We start from the raw sequence: 19,990 nt of genomic DNA, 5'->3' as shown, positions 1-19,990 counted from the left end.
GTTACTCTGATGGATGTTCTATGGCAGGAGAAAGACAGGGCAAGTGCAACACTGATAATACTCCTGGACCTCTTTGGTAGCTTTCAATACAAAGAATGACATGGTATCCTTTTGAGTTGGGAGCTGAAGAGAAGTCAACCAACATTCTTGAATGGGCCATCCTAGTATGACCAGAACTGCTGTAAAATGGTGCCTCTGTCTCAGTTGCCTTTATGATTTTGTGTCTCATGGTATTTTATCTATCTAGGTCAGCCTTGTAAATAAGCCTGCTAAAGATACTAGCCTGCTCCCAAAAAGGAAAACAAAACCATAGCCTGTTGGCCTAATTAGTCTTTATGGCACAGAGTGCCTTTCATCTGCCTAGGCTGGTGGTTCAGTTGCAACCCTATCTAGACAGATTTAGCCTAGCTTAGGTGATCCATGTTCTGGTAACCTCCAGGTTAGACTACTGTAATGTGTTCATATGTGGGGCTGCCTGTGCCAGATGTTACGATCAAACTACACTGCTGTTTTGTCAAGTGTACTGGCTCCCACTCTGTTTCCAGGCTGGGTTTGACCTTTGAAATGTGCTGGGAAAGGAAATTTAAATGTCCTGTAAATCGTTTCTCAGTGGCCAATAGGAAATGGTCAGATCTTAACCCATGGGGTGCAAGCCCTGTCAAAATGAAAGGTAGTTTCACAAGAGCATGGTGGTGCTCCTCTGCATAGGGGAACTTGCCACTCTTAATGATGCCCCAGATTTTGTACTTCTGGCACCACAAAGTCTTGAACTTTTCCTGGCTGGGAGCCTACTCTCAGGGACCTCATTCAGGTCTTCTCAGCCCTTCTGCATGCAGGCCTGAAGCTAGAGCCAGCTTCAGTTCCCCTATTCCCAGCTTTCCCTCTCCTCAATTCAGTCAGCTTCCCACCTCTCCTGCCTGTAGACCTCTTGGGCTTGTTTATCAATAGGGGAGGCAAGAGCTCCTACCAAGCACACTCGGAAGTAAGCCCCAGTAATAGCCAGCTGGAAAAGAGTGAGTTGGATGAATAGTGGAGCCCAATTAAGACTTTCCCAGGCACACCATCTGCTCAAGTGCTGTGCCACATAAATTTGTGTGGGTGGCATTAAAGGTGAAGCTACACAAGCAGCTTCACCTTGGTGGTCTGCTTGTCTCGAAGCTTCTTCCTTCCCACAATTTTCATACACCCAAGCCTTTTCCCATGGCAGTAGGAGCTTTCCACTTGTGTGGGAAGAAGGTGTTGTGATGTGGGCAGTGGGGTCTGAATATTCATTTTATTGCTTTTAAGGCACAGTCTCTTTGTGAAGCAGGCCATTGCTTGTACTTAGAATTATAATCTTGGGTGTTTTAAAATAAGGACAATGTACTGCTTGCTACTATCATTTATTCATCTTTCCCCTGATCCACCTCTCCCAACTCTCAGGTTGAATCTAAATCAGAAGAAGGGCCAGCGTGGAGTATATTGCGAGACGACTTCATGATGGGAGCCTCAATGAAAGACTGGGATAAAGAGAGTGATGGGGAACACAATGCTGGGCAAGACAGTGGCATCAAGCAGGACAGCGGAAGTGACTCAGACCAATGAAGTCCAGAGTGGTTCCAAAATTTGTGTGTATTTTTGTGGAACGTATAGGATTTTTAGTTCAATAAGGTTGCCTTTTTATACAAAAGCAAAGACCTCTTTAAAGGTTGAGAAACTCATTTTAATAAAGCATCGTCTAACAGTCCTGAAGTCTGCAGTATTTCGTCACCAAACTTGTCTTAATTTTCTGCATATTTCCAAAACACTTTGTACAGTCAAAGCAGTGGCATTTGCCCAGGTGGAAAGGGGAGAGGGGGCTTGTGAAGGACACTAAGGGCACAATCCTATGCATGTTTAGACAAAAATAAGTCCTGGCTGGGGAATGCAGGGAATTGTAGGACTTATTTTGTCTAAACGTGCATAGGATTGTGTCCTAAGAGTTTAAATATTGATTAACATTGCTGTAGTATTGTGTTTTTGACTTTCCACCTCAATATTTGTACTTAGCTATGTGTTTATTGGTTCATAAAATAAATAGCAAAATATCTTTTCTGTGTAAAATTGTCTGCTCCTATAGAGACGTAACTTTTCTTGGCTTAGAAAAGCTTTGTAGGTAATGAACTAACCGTTCATGTTATAATGTTGGTCTCTGAGTGTTGATGAAAGTGGAGACAACCATGAAAACTTAATTTTAAAAGAGGCAGGAAAAGCCAGAACATTGAGTCGTTGTGTGTGTGTGTGTTAGAGAGAGAGTTTATAAAGTTTGCACACTAACATTGAACTGAAATTTGAGATACTAGGGCTGGGATCCAAAGAATCACACTAATAGTTCCATGTGTCCAAGGGGATCTTGGGCTTTCTCTAATACATGGTGCACCCTTTTTCAAACCGAGTGGAGCTGCAAAAGCAATTTGATATGGAGTGGCTATGGTCTTTTTTTATTTTACAAAAAAGAGTAAAAAAAAATTATATTAAGTGTGCTTGGGGATGCTTAAAGTAACTCTTTGGATCTTGGTCAAGATATTCTCTATTTGGGGAAGAAAGTGAATCCAGTGGATCGGGAAAACAATGATAACCATGAGAAATTTGGCGGAGGCAGAGCTCTAACAATAACCTGAGGTTCTTTGGTCTTCAGGACCCTGTTCCCCGTAATCCTTTCCTGGCGCTATGATTGCTCCACTTTGCTGCCTAGCCCACATTTCCTGGGCCAGAGTCCTCTGTTTTGCTTTCTTGAACCACCTGGTTGGCTTTTGCCCAGAGTGCTCCCTTTGTTTCATACATCCAGGGAGAAAGCTTTACCTCTTGCTAGGGCACCCTTTGTGTCCAGAGTTTGCTTCCACACATAACACAGTACAACCTGTGAATTCTCTACTTCCATTTTTGATACCTTGCACATCACTGCGACCTAGGTATGAGTTGTTGGTTTTGAGGGCAATGGTTATGGTGGTCAAGTAGGGAATTTGGAGTGTTTTGACAAGCTGCTATCAAAGGTTTTGAGTGAAGAGCAACTATTTAGACACCTTTTCAAATCTGTTTTTATACCAAATTGTGGCTCTAGGATTCCTAACAGCAGCTAAGCTTCTGTTTGGTTTTCCTGTTATCACCATGAGAACTGGTTGTGCCAGAACTGGACTGGAATAGAACATCTGGCAGCTCTTTTCTGGACAACAGGGTTGTCTAAGTGGTGCGAGGCTTTTTGCCTTTAAAAAAAGTTCATAACGAAGAGCTGGGATACTAAAGCGCAGCCTACGCCCATTTTTCTAACTATCCGTGACCAATCTGTAAGTGAAGTCTTTCAGGTTCCCCTTACTCTGGAACAGGTAATTATAACCACTTACTCTCAATGTCGTCTCTTTCCCTCTCTAAATGTATCCATTTCATCTCCGAGGCCCACCACTTTCACTAGTACTCGAGCTTTTCTGGCATATTCAAGCTCCAGCCCTGCCATTTCCATAGAGCCTTCTTGCACTCCCTGTTTGGCAAATGCTAACTTCCCCAACCTCTCCGTCTCTCTGTGTTAGGATTATTAGAACTACTATGCCGAGAGTTTGTGTATGGTGAGGGTGGAGGACATGGGATAACAGGTGGCTGACTGCCGCTGGCTGTGTTGGTCCATTGAGTTGATGATCCCTAGCTGTTGCAATAGGTTCAGGGATAAAGGGCAGTGGGGTGAGCAAGGCCAATCCCAAACCTATTGCAAGGGCTTTTTCACGGTTCAAGTGGAGAAAGCACTTTTTCTTTGGGAGGCTGCATGCAAATGGGAGGCCATTTGCATGCAGCCTCCCCCACCCCTGTGTCAGTCCCCAGCCACTCAAGAACTTGTGGCTGCATGCTGCTCTTTGCTATGCCAGTTCTGGAAGTCAGGGGAAGAAGAGGATGGTTTTGTGACCTCCCCCCCCCCCCCCCAGATCTGTGGGGAAATGATCTGGGTCAGAGCATCTGGGAATCTGATGCTCTGACTTGGATTCCTGCATTGAGTAGGGGGTTGGACTTGATGGTCTTATAGACCCCTTCCAACCCTACTTTTCTACGATTCTGTGATCAGGGCCCTATGATTGATAGAGACCACCTCCTCTCACTCAACAGCCCCCAACATGTCCACACACTTCATGAAGAGGGGGTTTATAAATAAAAGTTCCAGTGTCTTTTATTGAGGTTGTGGTGAACAGCTGGATGAAAATGTTAACCCAATGTGTGGCTGCTGTAAAAAAGGCAAACTCCATGTTAGGCATAATTAGAAAAGGAATTGAGAATAAAAATGCCAATATCATACTGCCTTTATACAAATCTCTGATGCAACCACACTTAGAATACTATGTACAGTTCTGGTCACCACACCTAAAAAAGGATATTGTAGAGCTGGAAAAAGTGCAGAAAAGGCCAACTAAGATGATCAAGGAGCTGGAGCAACTCCCTTATGAAGGAAGTTACAACAGCTGGGATTGTTTTGCTTGGGGAAAAACACGTACAGCGAGGCATGATAGAGGTGTACAAAATTATGCATGGTGTGGAGAATGTGGATTGGGAGAAATTTTTCTCCCTTTCTCATAATACTAGAACCTGGGGTCAATGAGGCTGATTGGTGGGAGATTCAGGACAGATAAAAGGAAGTATTTCTTCACACAGCGCATAGTTAAACTATGACATTCACTTCCACAAGATGTAATGGCCACCAATTTGGATGGCTTTAAAAGGGAGTTAGACAACTTACTGGAGGAGAAGGCTATCAGTGGCTACTAGTCCTGATGGCTCTATGCTACCTCTAGTATCTGACGGAGTATAGCTATGAATACCAGTTGCTGGAAAACATGAGTGGGAGTGTGCTATTGCACACACACCCTACATATGGGTTCCCACGGGCAGCGGGTTGGCCGCTGTGTGAACAGAATGCTGGTCCCTTGGTCTGATCAACCGTGGCTCTTACATTCTTATGAATGACCCTAGTATCCCCTTGAGCTTGTGCACACCTCCCCTTCCCTTGGGCATGGCTGGAAGAAGACCCATCACAGTGGAGCCTGAGGCAGCTTGCAAGAGTAATGAAACAACTACCATCAACTCCAAACAAACCACTAAAACACGGTACAAATAAAACGACAATACCTTGGCCACTTTGTGAACGGAATGCTAGACTAGATGGACCCTTGGTCTGATCCAGCATGGCTCTTACGACATTCTTATGTCCTTCAATGGACCTGGTTCAGACAACATGCCACAGCTTGCCATGGGTTTTATTTATTTATTTATTTATTGCATTTATATGCAATGGGTTATTTAACCCATTGATGAGCTGCAGCAGCCATGGGCGTCAGATTGCATATGCAACCCCCGCTCAATAGTTGTCGTGTCATGTGAACCCAGCGAGTGTGGGTTATGTGAGGGTTAAACAGCTCTTGCATACCCTAAAAACAGACCATGGGTTATGTGAGGGCTGTTTAACCCTCGCATAACCCATACGTCCTGGGTTTGCACAACACAACAACCCCCAAGTAGGGGTTGCATATGCTGCATGTGCTGCCGCCTCATTGTGAATTAACCCATGGTGGGCTGTTGTGTCATGCAAGCAGCCCCACTCCTTTCCCTGTTTGAACAAGGAGCCATCCACTAGGTAGTAATCTTAACAATGAGTATCCAATGTTGTAATCTACACAAATGTCCTCAAAGAAATTCCAATAGTAAGGATAAGTTTCTGGTGGCTCTGGGGTTCAGCCCTGACTCCAGGGGCTTCTCACTTGCCCCTAGGCATAGTCTCCTCATTCAGCGATCCTCTTTCCTATGTATCTTTATTGGTTTGTCTAAAAGGCAAACGGTGCTGTAGCTCTCTGTTCGCTATTGTAAAGAGCAACTGTCTGTTCTCTGTCTGTTCTCTCCTTGTGCACTTCAGCTGCTCCCTCCCGTTTGCCTGTGTTTTGGTTTGTGCTTGGGAGCAAGCAGCTGAAATGCTGAAGGGATCCTGTGTTTAATGTATGCAGTGGAGCGGGGATCTAAAGAAGCCCATAGTGTGGGCAGATTTCCTCCCTTTCCCTGCAATTGGTGCCTTTCCTGTGCAGGAGTGACACAGTGGATAAAGCCAGTGGTGCTGTCCATGAGGAACACAGGAAGCTGCCTTACACACTGAGTCAGCCCACTGGTCCTTCTAGCCCAGTATTGTCAACACTGACTGACAGTGGCTCTCCGGGGTTTCGGGCAGGATTCTTTCCTTACCCTACCTGGAGAAGCTGAGGATTGAACCTGGGACCTTCTACATGCAAAGCATAGCCTCTTTCATACTGAGCTATGGCCCCTTCTATTCAGCCTCTGCTCTGTTTTAAAATATGGTCCCTATTTAAAAATGACTTGCTGACCTGTCACCCAATAGATTTTAGCTCAGCCATCCCCAACCTGATGCTCTCCAGATGTATTGGACTTCAGCTTCCATCTACCCTAATCAGCATGGCCAATGGTGAGGAATGCTGGGAGGTGAAGTCCAACACATCTCGCGGGCACCAGGTTGGGGATGGCTATTTCAGATAGACTGAAATGTTCAGTTACAATAAGACTTCCATGCCAAATGCACCATGCTCGATAGTTGGAACTTTGGGATGGACAATTTTCCGACATCTTTCCTACTGTAAACTATTTGAAACTATTGTTATTTGAAATTAAATTAAGATGTCCAGGTGTGCTTTTATACCAGCTGGAAAACAGCATCTTGTGTCCTTTATCATTTAGTGCCAATATGATCCTACTGATTTTAAACCATAAATAAACTTACACTCGAACAGGCCTGCTTTTTAATTTAATAGAAAGCTGCAATCATACCTAAATTCCTTGTTTGATGTAACTTAACGTGTGTAGAGGTGGGGTTAATCTTCCCCTCTAGTAGGGCACCTAAGGAAAATTACATTGAGCATCTGGATGGCATGGTAAATTGCCAGGTATTGCAGCGTACCTCTCCTATACCAGATGCAAGCTCCTTTTAATTTGTTATATATTTTTATTTAACTAAAGGCTTAGGGCAGGTTGCAACAGTTCTTATGAGCAGAAGATTAAACAGAAACAGCTGAAATATAAAACATCAGAGTAAAACACCATACAGTGTCAATACCAGAATGCCAAAATACTAGCCTCAGCTTGACCACCCCAAGGCAGTCCAAGTTATGTCTCTGAGCACTTCTCCAAGATTCTTCTGTTTTGAATTTTCAAAAGGAGAGAAGGTGCATCAAGAACATCTGTATGCATCCTTGGTACATGAATGGCCTGGTCGAAAGAGCACACGGAGTGATGGCGATCAAAGTGGTGGTCTTCTGACAATGTGGCTATTTATGGTGCAAATTGTTACCTGTTCTGGTCTTGTATAGGCAGTAGATGTGAGAATATATAGTGCACTGAAATTATACTGTATTAAATTTCTGTGCATGAAAAGAGGAGTTAATAAGATTTTTATTACCTGCTCCCCCCAGAAAATACTAGCTCATTTCATTTCATTTTGAATATTTACATTCTAATGTAATGATTTATGGTCGTGCAAGTTGAATCCCTGAACTGATCAGCTGGGCAGTGATTTGTAAAATACAGGGACAGACTTTTACTTCAACTGGTAGGATGAGTTTTACTGTGTTCGAGTTCAAGAATAGGGCTGCTGCAGTGCTTGGCAGTACGATCCTCATTGAGCCCCATACCTGGCTTTTCATCTATTGCCTTGAAAACACATCTAAGTATTCCAAAAATAAAAGAGTTTTTCATAACCTATCATTCTTTAATATATTTGTTTTAACCAAGTTTTTATGTTAAAATTTTGGTTCCTATGATTGTTAGCCACCTTGAGTGCCATTTTTGTGATAGAAAGCTGGGCTACAAATCAAATCAATAAATAACTTAATGTTACTTGAGTAACTGTCAATCTATAGCCTGACTCTTGCCCATTTTCCGGCCTTCTCCAGGTTCTGCCTAGATTATTGTTTCTCCTTGGTTATAAAAGTGCATTGTGTGTTCTTGCTATGAACTGCTTATATGAGACAAATAGACTTTGCAGGAGATGGGTGTATTCACATCCAGACTGATTAAGAATTCCAGAGAGTTATTCAAGCTGGCTAGTATTTGGAGGACATATTGGTTGGTCCTAGTTGCCCTACTAAGGTTCATGGTATTTGAACTTCAGCAGAATGTATGAAGCTCCCAGTATGAAGTTGTGGAGATGCAGCTGGATTCTCTGCTTGTGCAGGCAGTATCCAAAACCGTAGTTCTTTTCAGCTTCAAGGTAATGAAACTGTTGTACACAAAGCTGATTCAAATTGAATCAACAGGTTTATATTTTTCAAAACTATTTGGGAGGAGTTGACCAGATAGAGGAAGGAAAATGAGTTCATAACTACTAGATTGGCTAATGTGGGTCATATCCAGGAATCTGGATTTTATTCTAGCCCAGTTCTTCAAGGAGAGTGCAAAGAAGAGCTGTTTACATTTTCAAGCATCTTAGGTAATTAAAAGGATACAGATTCATGGCTTGATGTCCATCATCAGAAAGAGAGGCACACACTAAAAATAACTCCCTGTGACTGTGCCACTTGATAACATACACGTATCCTGACCTTTTATTATTTTTTTCCAGACGGACATCTGGCTAGTCATCATGAAGGCCTAGGACAGGGCAGCAACCTTCTTTAGCTCAGTTCCTCCCTAGCTAATATGCCTGCTTCTTGGAGTGAACTATCTTTTCTGAAGAATAAGACACTTTGGAAACTTTTGCGATACTGCAGGAACTTTTAGGTTGTCTGCTCGTTTAGCACTATACAAGTGCTAACTAGCTAAGAGTGAAACGGAGAGCAGAACCATCCTTCATGGGGCCAGGGCTGTTTTTGGGCTTCTCTCCCAGCTTTCTGGTGCCCAAAGTGAGGACTTCTCTCCTTTAGCATCCTTTCCTTTTAGTACTAGGAAGAACAATGGGAGGGGGTGCCCCAATCTGAACTAGCATTGGTAAGGCAATAAGTTGGGGGAATGGACAATGGGCAGTTTGTGTTAGGGAAAAAGTAAATCTTGTTGCTCCAATCTGTTGCCAGAATATGCTTAATTTGCACACTTTTTCCTAATTGCAAATTTAGGGTACTTGTGCAGCTTGGAATATCTTTTGTTAGGACTGGCAAGCAAAGGATGGATGTGGGTTTATAAATACATTGTCATTAAGCATGTCTTATGTATGTATGTATGTAGGTATGTATTCATTCATTCATTCATTCATTCATTTCATTTCTATACCGCCCAACAGCCGAAGCTTTCTGGGCAGTTCACAAAAATTAAAACCAAACGGCACACAATAAAACAATATAAAATATATAGAACATTAAAACTACAATATAACAATACAACCACAATAAAACCTAGCAGCAGTGCAGGAATTTGAAATACAGATTTAAAACCGCAAAGCTAAAAGTCAGAAAGCTAAAATGCTAAAACGCCTGGGAAAATAAAAAGGTCTTCACCTGGCGCCGAAAGGAATACAATGTAGGTGCCAGGCGAACCTCACTAGGGAGCTCATTCCACAGCCGAGGTGCCACAGCAGAAAAGGCCCTCCTCCTAGTAGCCACCCGCCTCACTTAGTCTTAGCTTAGTAGCTATACACTTTTGATCTGTGTAGGCAACTTTCTTTTTGGCTTTTTCCCAGAGATAGCAGGCAAAGTTCTTGCAACTCTGAGGAGTGGGTTACCCAGGCCTCTATATACTAGTAGATCTTCCCCATCCCCTGTCAGCACCAAATTATGACCAGGAGGGATAGAAGGATCCTCCTTATTACGAAGACGGTACCAGATAAAGGAAACATCTCATGGGATACAGGAGATGTATCAACAAACAAGCTTAGTTAGCTTGTGTATTTTCTACACACATACTGGGATTTGAAATCCAGTTTCAGGTCTGGTTTCATTTGATTTTAACACACACACAAAATACCATCTGGCATGCTGACAGTATAGTGGCTCTGGAACAGTATAGTGGCTCTGGAACAGTATAGTGGCTCTGGAACATACCTTAGATCCTTTCACATAAATGGATTGCCCAGCATGTTGACTGCCAAAAATAATAGTTGTATTCTTTAACTGCTTTAGGGCACAATCCTATGCGATTTAGACAAAAAAAGACCCACAGCTCCCAACATTCCCCAACCACCAATGCTGTAGGACTGTCTTCTGTTCCAAGTGATCTTTAAGCTCCAAGCAAACTTTTAAATGCAAGAGAGGGCCTTCTTGAAGTCTGCTCCCAGGGTTTGGTACTCCCTGCAAAGGAGGCTAGGTTGGCTCCCTCTCTGTTGTCCTTTCAGCGACAGCCAAAAATGTTTTTATTCAGGCAGGCTTTGGGCATGTAAGCTGGTCCGTTATAATTGGTTGGTGCTTTTTGTGTGTGCTTTTAATTGTAGTTTTTAATGTATTTGTTTTTATGCTATATGTTGATTAAGATTTTGTTTATCTGGATTTTATTGTTAGCTGCCTTGAGCGTCATTTTGGGGGGGCAGAAAGGGGGGCTAGAAATTGAATTATTAATTAAATAAATACATATCTAAACATCTTTCTGCCTGTCCCCTGTAGCTCTGAGCTGGATGGGGGAGGTGCAAGTAAGGGGACAATCCTATGCCTGTTTAGACAGAAAAAAGTCCTACTAAAAGTTGTAGGACTTCTTTCTGTCTAAACATGCACAGGATTGTTAGTTGTAGGAGTTTTTTCCGTCTAAACATGGATAAGTTTGCACCCTAAGATGCTAGAATTTGGTTCCAAAAGCTGAAGCAAAGTCGATACTGAGAAATTCAGCCACCTTGTGAGCCTTGTAATACCTACGTAAAGTAGGTTGTTCCCATTTTACAGATAGGGAACGAAGGATACTGAAAGCCTTGCAAAGCTATAGCTAACTAGGGATTTGGACTCTGGTCTCCCATGTCCAACATCGGATGGAGAGAGCGCTTCTTCCCTTTTATGTTCATTGCATTGACACATCATGAAATCAGTCCCGGGTGTTCCTGTGCTGAGCAGATTCGGGACCAATTTTCTAAGGGGTAATAGACACCTCAGATTGCCCTTAAGCTCTTCAAACGCTGTGAATAAATTTTAATTATTTTTCTACTTTCAGCCATAATTTAAAATTTAAAAAAACCTGCAGCCATGATGCAATCATCTGAATTCCAGGCCATTCCTCCTCCTCCTAATTAACCTGCTTTCATCATCCTAATAAAGTTATCCAAATGGCAATATATAATTTAGATTAATTTGTTTCTCCCTGCCAGACTTGTTATTCAAGTAGTTAGATTTTCCAGCAAGATAGCATGTGTGGTTGGTGACAGCAAATGTGAATTTTATGTCAACAGCAGGGAGCAAAGGAATAGAAGAAAAACAAATGAACAGTATTAAGGCCAGGATTTGAGTGCAATGAAAAAACAACAACAACAACTGAACATTTTCTGTAAAAGATGTGGATAGGCACATGGATAGGCAGAGAGTTACATTATGGAAGCGGTGATAGCCACCAACTTAGATGGCTTTAGAAGGGGATTAGATAAATTCATGGAGGAAAGGTCTATCGATAGATGTTAGTCCTTATGGCTACGTGCTACCTCAGAACATCATGGAGGAACACCAGCTGGAGAGGACTTTGCGTACTGCTTTTGGGCTTCCCATAGGCAACTGGTTGGCCACTGTAGGCAACAGGCCTCTGGACTGGATAAGCTAGTTATTGTTTTTATTTTGTGCGTGTGTTTGGTTATTTTGATTGGCATCCTGAGAGTTTCAGCTATAGGGTGACTCATAAATGGAATTAATAAATAGACTGTCGGTCTGATCCAGCAGGGTTCTATGTTCTTAGAGAAATGTGTTGTTTTTGGAAATATTGGTGGACTACATCAACTTCTGCTAATCTCACTGTCTTCCAGGTAAAAAGATAATTTGTCGCAAAGTAAAAGGTTCCCTAAATATGCGCTCGCTTTACTGATTTTAAATGATCAATGAAATGTCTTCTGTGGTCCAAGGAGCACAGTCAAAAGTGCTTCCATTCCATGTGACTTGAATTGTCATCAGTTGTGCATATGCCCACGATCACCTGGTAATTGTGCTTGTGGTCCCTGCAGAATTTTTTCAAACCATTGCAACCACGGGAGTTGCCATCAGGAGGCTGAAACGGTAAGCTTGGACATAGTATACTTGAGATTGCATCCTCTCGGGCATGCATCATCCAGGAGTGTGGTGTTCATCCCTGCAAAGAGCCTACAAAGTACTTGAGATGTAATAAAGGTATTGTATGTATGCTGCATTTCATGTGATTGGTTAAGCTTGTTCTGCTATGAAGAATGCAATTTTGTAAACCTGAGTCAGCAAAAATGCACAGGTTAGGTGTCTCTGCTAAATTAGTGTACTTTCTCGATTAATCAAATTATTCTGGCAAGTAACCAAATGTGCTTGTTTCTGCCATTAGTGAGATCTTCAAACACTTTCTCCCCCTTTAGTTACCTTATACTACTGGAAGTAGGGGATATGGCAGTTCAGCCCATTGCATTTATTTACTTTTATTTATTATTACATTTACATCCTGTCTTTCTTGATGTCGGGAATGAATCTGAGCATGTGGAGATAGCTAGCAGCTCAGATTCAGAATGAGAACAGACAGAACAGGGGGAGGCTCCCTCCTTAGTGAGCTCAGATATGGCAAGGCTTTCTTCTCAAGACCTTGGCACACAGATGGCTTGGCCTGAAGGTGCCCCCCCCCCAACCTCCTCCATGAGAACCCAGGTCTTGGGGGAGGAGGAGAGTGAGGGGCGTGACTTGAGGGTCCGTCGCAGAGCGAAGTGGCAAAAGTTAGAGGCGGAGCTCAGACGCTCCACCAGGTTGGCTATGCGTGATAGCCTACATAGGAGAGAGCAACTGTAGGAGAGGGGCATCCCCCCTGAGCTAGTCTGGCTGGGAAGTTCTTGTTCAAACTGCCCGGGCAACTTTTCTAACTTCCACTTCAGCTCCTCTATTGATATTCGTAATTGTGCGGAGTAGCTGTTTCCTTTGGAGTTTCCTAGAATTTGCGTTTGTAAAGAACCTGGTCCTTAACTAATAAAGTAGTGAGCCTGAAGCCTGGTATCTTGGAGTGTGTTGATTGCGAAGGGGGAGGACGAAGGAATGTGACACTTCCGTGATAGAACTCAAGGTGGCGTACAATGAATTTTACAGAAGTCTTTCCTCCAACCCAGGCACTAACCAGAGCCAAACCTGTTTGGCTCCAGCAAAATTGTTGCATTGCGCTAGAGTCCGCGGTAACCTTAGCATCTACTGAGTAGATGGTCAGACTACTGAATGAAGCTAAGTTGCACAAGGTTGCGTTTTCTCTTTTCGAATGACCCAGTAGATTGAAAGTGAAGTCCTTCGTTTTCAGAGCCACCTCAATGTGAGGGGCTAATTAACTGCAGCTGCCCTTGGAGCTGCCCTTCCTCAGAGGAAGTGGGCCACGATATAGGTCAGGGGTGGGAAACATTGGGCAGTCTGGGACCAATTCCCCAGACTGCTGCAGGCCACACTCCCCCTGCCACCCACCCACCCACCCACTCCCCACTGCAAAAAAACGGAGGTTGCACTTTGATAATAGCCTCTTGTACGGAGGCTTAGATTGGACAAATTTAGCTTGAAAACATATCAGTTTGCCACTCAATAGTGGTTTGCCATTGAATTTTGGCAGCAAACTGTGACTTTTTCTCCCTTTTTTCCCAGGTAAAAAGGAAAGAAATGGGAGCAGTGTGGGCTGGGTGTTGCCCACCCCTGATAGAGGTTCTCCTTGCCAGTAGCCATGACAAATGGTAAGATTAACTATAAGAATATAGGAACCTGTACACTGGGCAATTTTGTCTTCCCAGTTTTGATCCTTTCTGGTTCACCCTGTTTTGGTTCAACCCCACCCACAGCAAACAAAACAGCAAACCAAAAGTGAGCTTCAGAACGCTCTGATGATTTTATGCGTGAAATGTTTAATCCTCTCAATAATAAACATTTTCCGGGTGAGGTACTAGGCAAACTAGGGCAGATCCATTTTCATGAGGTGGAAATAAAGTGCCCAATGGACTGGATCAAGACAGCCATACTTAGAACACATCCATTGAATCAATGGAACTTAAGTGAGTCCTGACTAAGTCTGGATCCTGCCCCATGTTTGGTAAGTAGGACGGGTTGTATCCAATTCTGTCATCTTGCCAGTGGAATGAACACCGCTGGCACATCAAATTTTCCCTCCCCCTGCAGCCCCCAACTCTGTTCCACAGTGTTGGGGGACCCTCCAGAGCAGATTTGGGGTGGGTGCAGGGGGGGAGGATGGGAAGGGAAACTCCTGTTGCCCAAGAGGAAGTCCACTTGGGCAATGGTAGAACTGGTCCAATGTAAATACTCCTTTGAGAAATGATCGAATTGCTTCTTCACTTACATAGAAAAGCCCCTTTTAACTCAATGTATATGGTAGAAGGCACTGATTTACTGTAGGGCTAATATAATTTTATTCAGATTATTTAATATTCACTTAGGGTGTAATCCTATTACTTCCATGCCCAATGTTTGTAAGCCTCCAAACTCGGAGGCTTATGAGCATCCAGTGCAGAATGGGAGGAGGGGTGGAGGCGATTGTCACCTCCGCCACAGCTCCTGCTCTGCGTTTTTGCTCGGCAGGCTTTTTTGCCCACCTAGCTGGACCGTGTCGGAGAAGGAGGGAAGGAGGCGGGAGAGGCCTTGGGATAGCTCATATTCCGGCCTCTCCAGTCCCCTGCCTACCCATAAGAACACCCACCCTACCCCTACTCCGAGGTTGCTTTTTCAACCTTGGGAGTGTGGTTTTCTCCACGCTGGCTGCAAGGGGGAAGTGGGGGGGGGATGAGGAACGTGGATTCCCAGCTCCAACGTCAGAGTGCTGTCTCTGACCTTGGATTCGGGAATCCAAAGTATCCTATGGCCCCCAAGACACTGTCTAGGTATGAAAGGATCACTCTTCCCATTATTCTTTAAGGGACACTTAATATTTACCATTTATTTTTTTATTTAAATAAAAAGAAATCCAACTTTTAAAAAATCATATTTTATCCACCCTGTAATTAACATGGTTGTCCCAATAGGCAAGAGGCTGTCTACCAATGCCACACTGTAGGAATAAAGAACCAGTTTCTCTTCCAAAATGCTAGATTACCAAGGGATGAGCTTGAGTATGGACAGGGAGTGTTCTGATCTGGCAGTAACTTGCTCCATGAGATCACTATCATAAAAGTCCCATGTCAGATGCCTTTTCAGTTTTTACTCTGTTATTTCCTTTTGAAAAAATATTTAAAAAAACAGAGGGCAGCTCCCCAAATGCAATAGGAAACATGGCTTCAAAGATCTGGAAAATGAATTATAATTGTCTTAATCATAATTTTTAAAAGAAATATGAGATTGGTTTGTGTAATACAGAGCCAAAAGAAAAAGAAAGGAAAACTATTGTTCCTGTTTGGTTCATAATTCCAGCAAGACAGATCCCAAATCTGGAACGGCTCTACTGTTGTAGATCTGCCCGTGCCAATGGGACCAGCAACTTGAGAGTGTATGAAATAATACAAAAGTTTCAAAGTGTCTGTGACAAGTGCATTTCTCCAACTCAGTTAGTGACAATCAAGGTCCCCTGACCCTGAACGGCTCTGATTCAAACAAAGGGAGTTGGACCCAATTTGAATTAGGCCCAAATTAATTGCTCGAGCTTGGGGCCAACCTGAATTGGGCCATGTCGACAGCCCTTCTGACTACTCCTGTTCCTCCAAACTTAATGCAGTGGAGGGAAGAGCTCACAATAGTCCTAAACCTCAATATTAAGGCACAGATGCTGCCATGAGTATTATGTAGAGACATCCAGTGTGGTGTTTTATTTATTTATTTTATTTATTTCATTTCTATACCGCCCAATAGCCGAAGCTCTCTGGGTGGTTCACAAAAACTAAAACCAAACAACACACAATAACACAATTTAAAATATATAGAACATTAAAACCACAATATAACAATACAACCACAATAAAACCTAGCAGCAGTACAGGAGTTTAAAATACAGATTTAAAACAGCAAAGATAAAAATTTAGAAAGCTAAAATGCCTGGGAAAATAAAAAGGTCTTCACCTGGCGCCGAAAGGAGTACAATGTAGGCGCCAGGCGAACCTCACTAGGGAGCTCATTCCAGAGCCGGGGTGCCACAACAGAAAAAGCCCTCCTCCTAGTAGCCACCTGCGTCACTTCCTTTGGCAGGGGCTCACGGAGAAGGGCCGCTGATGATGATCTTAAGGTCCAGGCAGGCACATATGGGAGGAGGCGATCCTTCAGGTAACCTGGCCCCAAGCCGTTAAGGGCTTTGAATGTTAACACCAGCACTTTGAATCGGGCCCGGAAATGGACTGGCAGCCAGTGCAGCTGGAAAAGTACTGGCGTAATATGAGCTCGCAGGCCAGTCCCTGTTAACAATCTTGCTGCCCTATTTTGGACCAGCTGAAGTTTCCGGACCGTTTTCAAAGGCAGCCCCACGTATAACGCATTGCAGTAATCCAGACGAGAAGTTATCAGAGCATGGATAACAGTAGCTAGGCTATCTCTGTCCAGATAAGGGCGTAGTTGGTATACCAGCCTAAGCTGATAAAAAGTGCTCCGTGCCACTGAGTTCACCTGTGCCTCAAGTGACAGTTCTGGATCCAAGAGCACCCCCAAACTACGAACCTGATCCTTTAGGGGGAGTGCAACCCCCTCCAGAACAGGTTGAATATCACCTAGCCGGGCAGACGAACCACCCACTAACAGTACCTCCGTCTTGTCTGGATTGAGTTTCAGTTTATTAGCCCTCATCCAGTCCATTACCGTGCCCAGGCACTGGTTCAGAACAGCCACTGCCTCACCTGGTTTTGATGAGAAAGAGAGGTAGAGCTGGGTGTCATCCGCATATTGATGGCACCTCAGCCCACACCTCCGGATAACCTCCCCCAGCGGTTTCATGTAGATGTTAAACAGCATGGGGGATAAAATAGAGCCCTGTGGAACCCCATGGCACAATTGCCATGGCACAGAGCAATAATCCCCCAGCACCACCTTCTGGAATCGGCCATCCAAGTAGGAGCGGAACCACTATAGTGCAGTGCCTCCAACTCCCAACCCAGACAACCTATCCAGAAGGATACCATGGTCGATGGTATCGAAAGCCGCTGAGAGGTCCAGGAGAATCAACAGGGTCGCACTCCCCCTGTCCCTCTCCCGGCAGAGGTCATCCCACAGGGCGACCAAGGCAGTTTCCGTTCCAAAACCAGGCCTGAAGCCCGATTGAAATGGATCTAGATAATCCGTTTCATTCAATAGTGCCTGGAGCTGTCCTACAACCACCCGCTCAAGCACCTTGCCCAGGAAGGGGATGTTGGCCACTGGCCTATAATTGTTAACATCCTCTGGGTGTAGTGGTTAGAGTGTTGGACTAGGTCTGGGGAGACTCGGGATCTAGTCCCCACACTGCCATGAAGCCCACTGGGTGATATAACGTGTGTACGGATATGGGAGAACAAAGAAAGAAATCTAAGATAAAGGTGAGGAGGCATGCTTGTTCTATAGGTTGGAGATGATGAAGCATCCATATCAAAGAGGTAGTTGGAAACGTTGGATTGGAATGAAGGGAAAAGTTCAGGGGTAGAGATCTTGGAAGTGTTTGTATATAGGTGGTTCTGAAAGCCATGGGATTTGATGAGGTCACCCAGGGATGGTGTGGGTAGAGAGAAAGAAGAGCAGAGGGCCAAGAACAAATTCTTGAGGGATTTTAACAGATAGGAGGTTCCACCTCTGGAGACTTTGTAAGAACAATTAGACAGGAGGAGAATCATAGAAGAATGGGGCACCACATTATTTAGGGTGGAAAAAACAAAAATGGATTGTAAGGACAGTTCCAAAAGGATATCTCCCAAACAGGTGAATGGGCAACAACATGGCTAATGCAGTTCAATGTGTGTGATGCACTTTGGGACAAAAAATAATAACTTCACATATGCACTATTGGGGTCTGAACTGGTGGTGACTGACCCGAAAGGAGATAATGGGGTCATGGTGGATAGCTTGCTGAAAGCATCAACCTGCTGTGCAGCAGCTTTGAAAAAGGCTGGTTCCATGCTCATTTCGTTATTTTATGATATTTATGAATCACTTATATTGAAGGAATTTCTGAGTGACATACAGAGGAAAGATTACCTTCCTGGGAATGCCTATTGGAAAAGGTATATTTTTAGTAGATGCTGAAATCCCAGAAGGGTTGACACCTGCCTAACTTGTAATGGTAGGGAGTTCCAGAGAGTGGGCGCTATGCTGCTAAATGCCTTATTCCAAACCAGGATAGACTGAACCTCCAAAATCTTGGGCAATACACCAGGAGGGTATTAGGAAAATGATCAGAAATAATACTGCCAGTATCATCACATCATCATCTTTGAATCTATGGTGTGACCACATTTGGAATACAGTGAATCTGCTCCGGATTTCGGTCAGAACCAGTCAGAACTCTAAAGGAGCTATCCAAGGTGTGAAGCACCAGAGTTCAGCACCAGAGTTCTGAACAAAACTCGGAGTGGATTCACCGCCCCACTGACATTGGAGCCACCAGCCTCTACTAGAGTAGGGGTCCCCAGTTCTTGTTGCTGCATCTCAGAAAAGATATTGTAGAGCTGGAAAAGGTGCAGCAAAGGGCAATGTAAGAAACATTACATTTGGGGCTTTCTAGCTTAGAAAAAGGGTGAGTAAGCGGGGACAATTTAATTCAGGTGACCATCATATCTACTACTGTGGGCAAGAATCCCTTAGAAGAAATGGAGTAGCACTCATAGTCAATAAAAGGGTGGGAAAAGCAGTACTGGGGTACAATCACAAAAACGATAGAATGATCTCAGTACGAATCCAAGGCAAACCATTCAACATCACAGTAATTCAAGTCTATGCCACAACCACTGAGGCCGAAGGAGCTGAGGCTGATCGGTTCTGTGAAGACCTACAACACTTTCTAGAACTAACACCAAAAAAAGATGTCCTCTTCATCAAAGGGGATTGGAATGCTAAAGTAGGAAGTCAAGAAATCACCAGGATAACAGGCAAGCATTGCCTTGGTGTACAAAATGAAGGGCTAATAGAGTTTAGCCAAGAGAACACGCTGATCATAGCAAACACTCTTTTCCAACAGCACAAGAGGCGACTCTACACATGGACATCACCAGATGGTCAATACCGAAATCAGATTGATTATGTCCTTTGCAGCCAGAGATGGAGAAGCTCTATACAGTCAGTCAAAACAAGACCTGGAGCTGACTGTAGCTCAGATCATAAGCTTCTTATCGCAAAATTTCGGCTTAAATTGAAGAACGTAGGGAGAACCACTAAACCATTCAGGTATGACCTAAATCATATCCCTTATGAATATACAGTAGAGGTGATGAATAGATTTCAGGGATTAGACCTGATAGACAGAGTGCCTGAGGAACTATGGACGGAGGTCCGTAACATTGTTCAGGAGGCAGCAACTCAACCCATCCCAAAGAAAAAGAAATGTAAGAAAGCCAAGTGGCTGTCTGATGAGGCTTTACAAGTAGCTGGGGAAAGAAGGGAAGCAAAAAGCAAGGGAGAAAGGGGAAGATATATCCAACTGAATGCAGAGTTCCAGAGATAGCAAGGAGAGACAAGAAGGCCTTCTTAAATGAACAATGCAAAAAAATGGAGGAAAACAATAGAATGGGAAAGACTAGAGATCTTTTCAAGAAAATTGGAGATCTCAAGGGAATGTTTTGTGCAAAGACGGGCATAGATAAAGGACAAAGAAGGCAGGGACCTAACAGAAGCAGATGAGATTAAGAAGAGGTGGAAAGAATACACAAAAGAACTATACAGGAAAGATCTTAATGTCCCTTGTAGCCATGATAGTGCGGTCACTGAACTTGAGCCGGACATCCTCGAGAGTGAAGTCAAGTGGGCCTTAG

The 19,990-nt window shown here is 43.7% G+C and overlaps 1 protein-coding gene across 3 annotated transcripts in view; it reads left to right on the top strand.

The window, feature by feature from the left end:
- The window catches only part of RRP15 (ribosomal RNA processing 15 homolog), a 53,223-nt gene extending 40,137 nt beyond the window's left edge, over positions 1 to 13,086 (top strand). Inside the window, exons 5-6 of one of the 3 annotated variants that reach the window (XR_014786927.1) lie at positions 1,423 to 1,837; positions 1,946 to 2,078. Coding sequence is in view for 2 of the 3 variants with exons in the window: in XM_084828780.1 (XP_084684906.1) it covers positions 1,423 to 1,584 (162 nt within the window). In the remaining variant the exon portion in view is untranslated. Of the gene's footprint in view, positions 1 to 1,422; positions 2,079 to 12,100 lie in introns of those variants that run through there. The other 2 variants (XM_084828783.1, XM_084828780.1) reach the window with 2 other exon arrangements.
- Positions 13,087 to 19,990: the final 6,904 nt, after the last annotated feature.

This window comes from Heloderma suspectum, chromosome 1, assembly GCF_057233095.1.
Source record: "Heloderma suspectum isolate Gila_16-S chromosome 1, 16-S_ref, whole genome shotgun sequence".
Lineage (NCBI taxonomy): Eukaryota > Metazoa > Chordata > Lepidosauria > Squamata > Helodermatidae > Heloderma > Heloderma suspectum.
The sequence above is the reverse complement of the archived record's forward strand: the minus strand, read 5'-3'. Positions and strand labels throughout refer to the sequence as shown.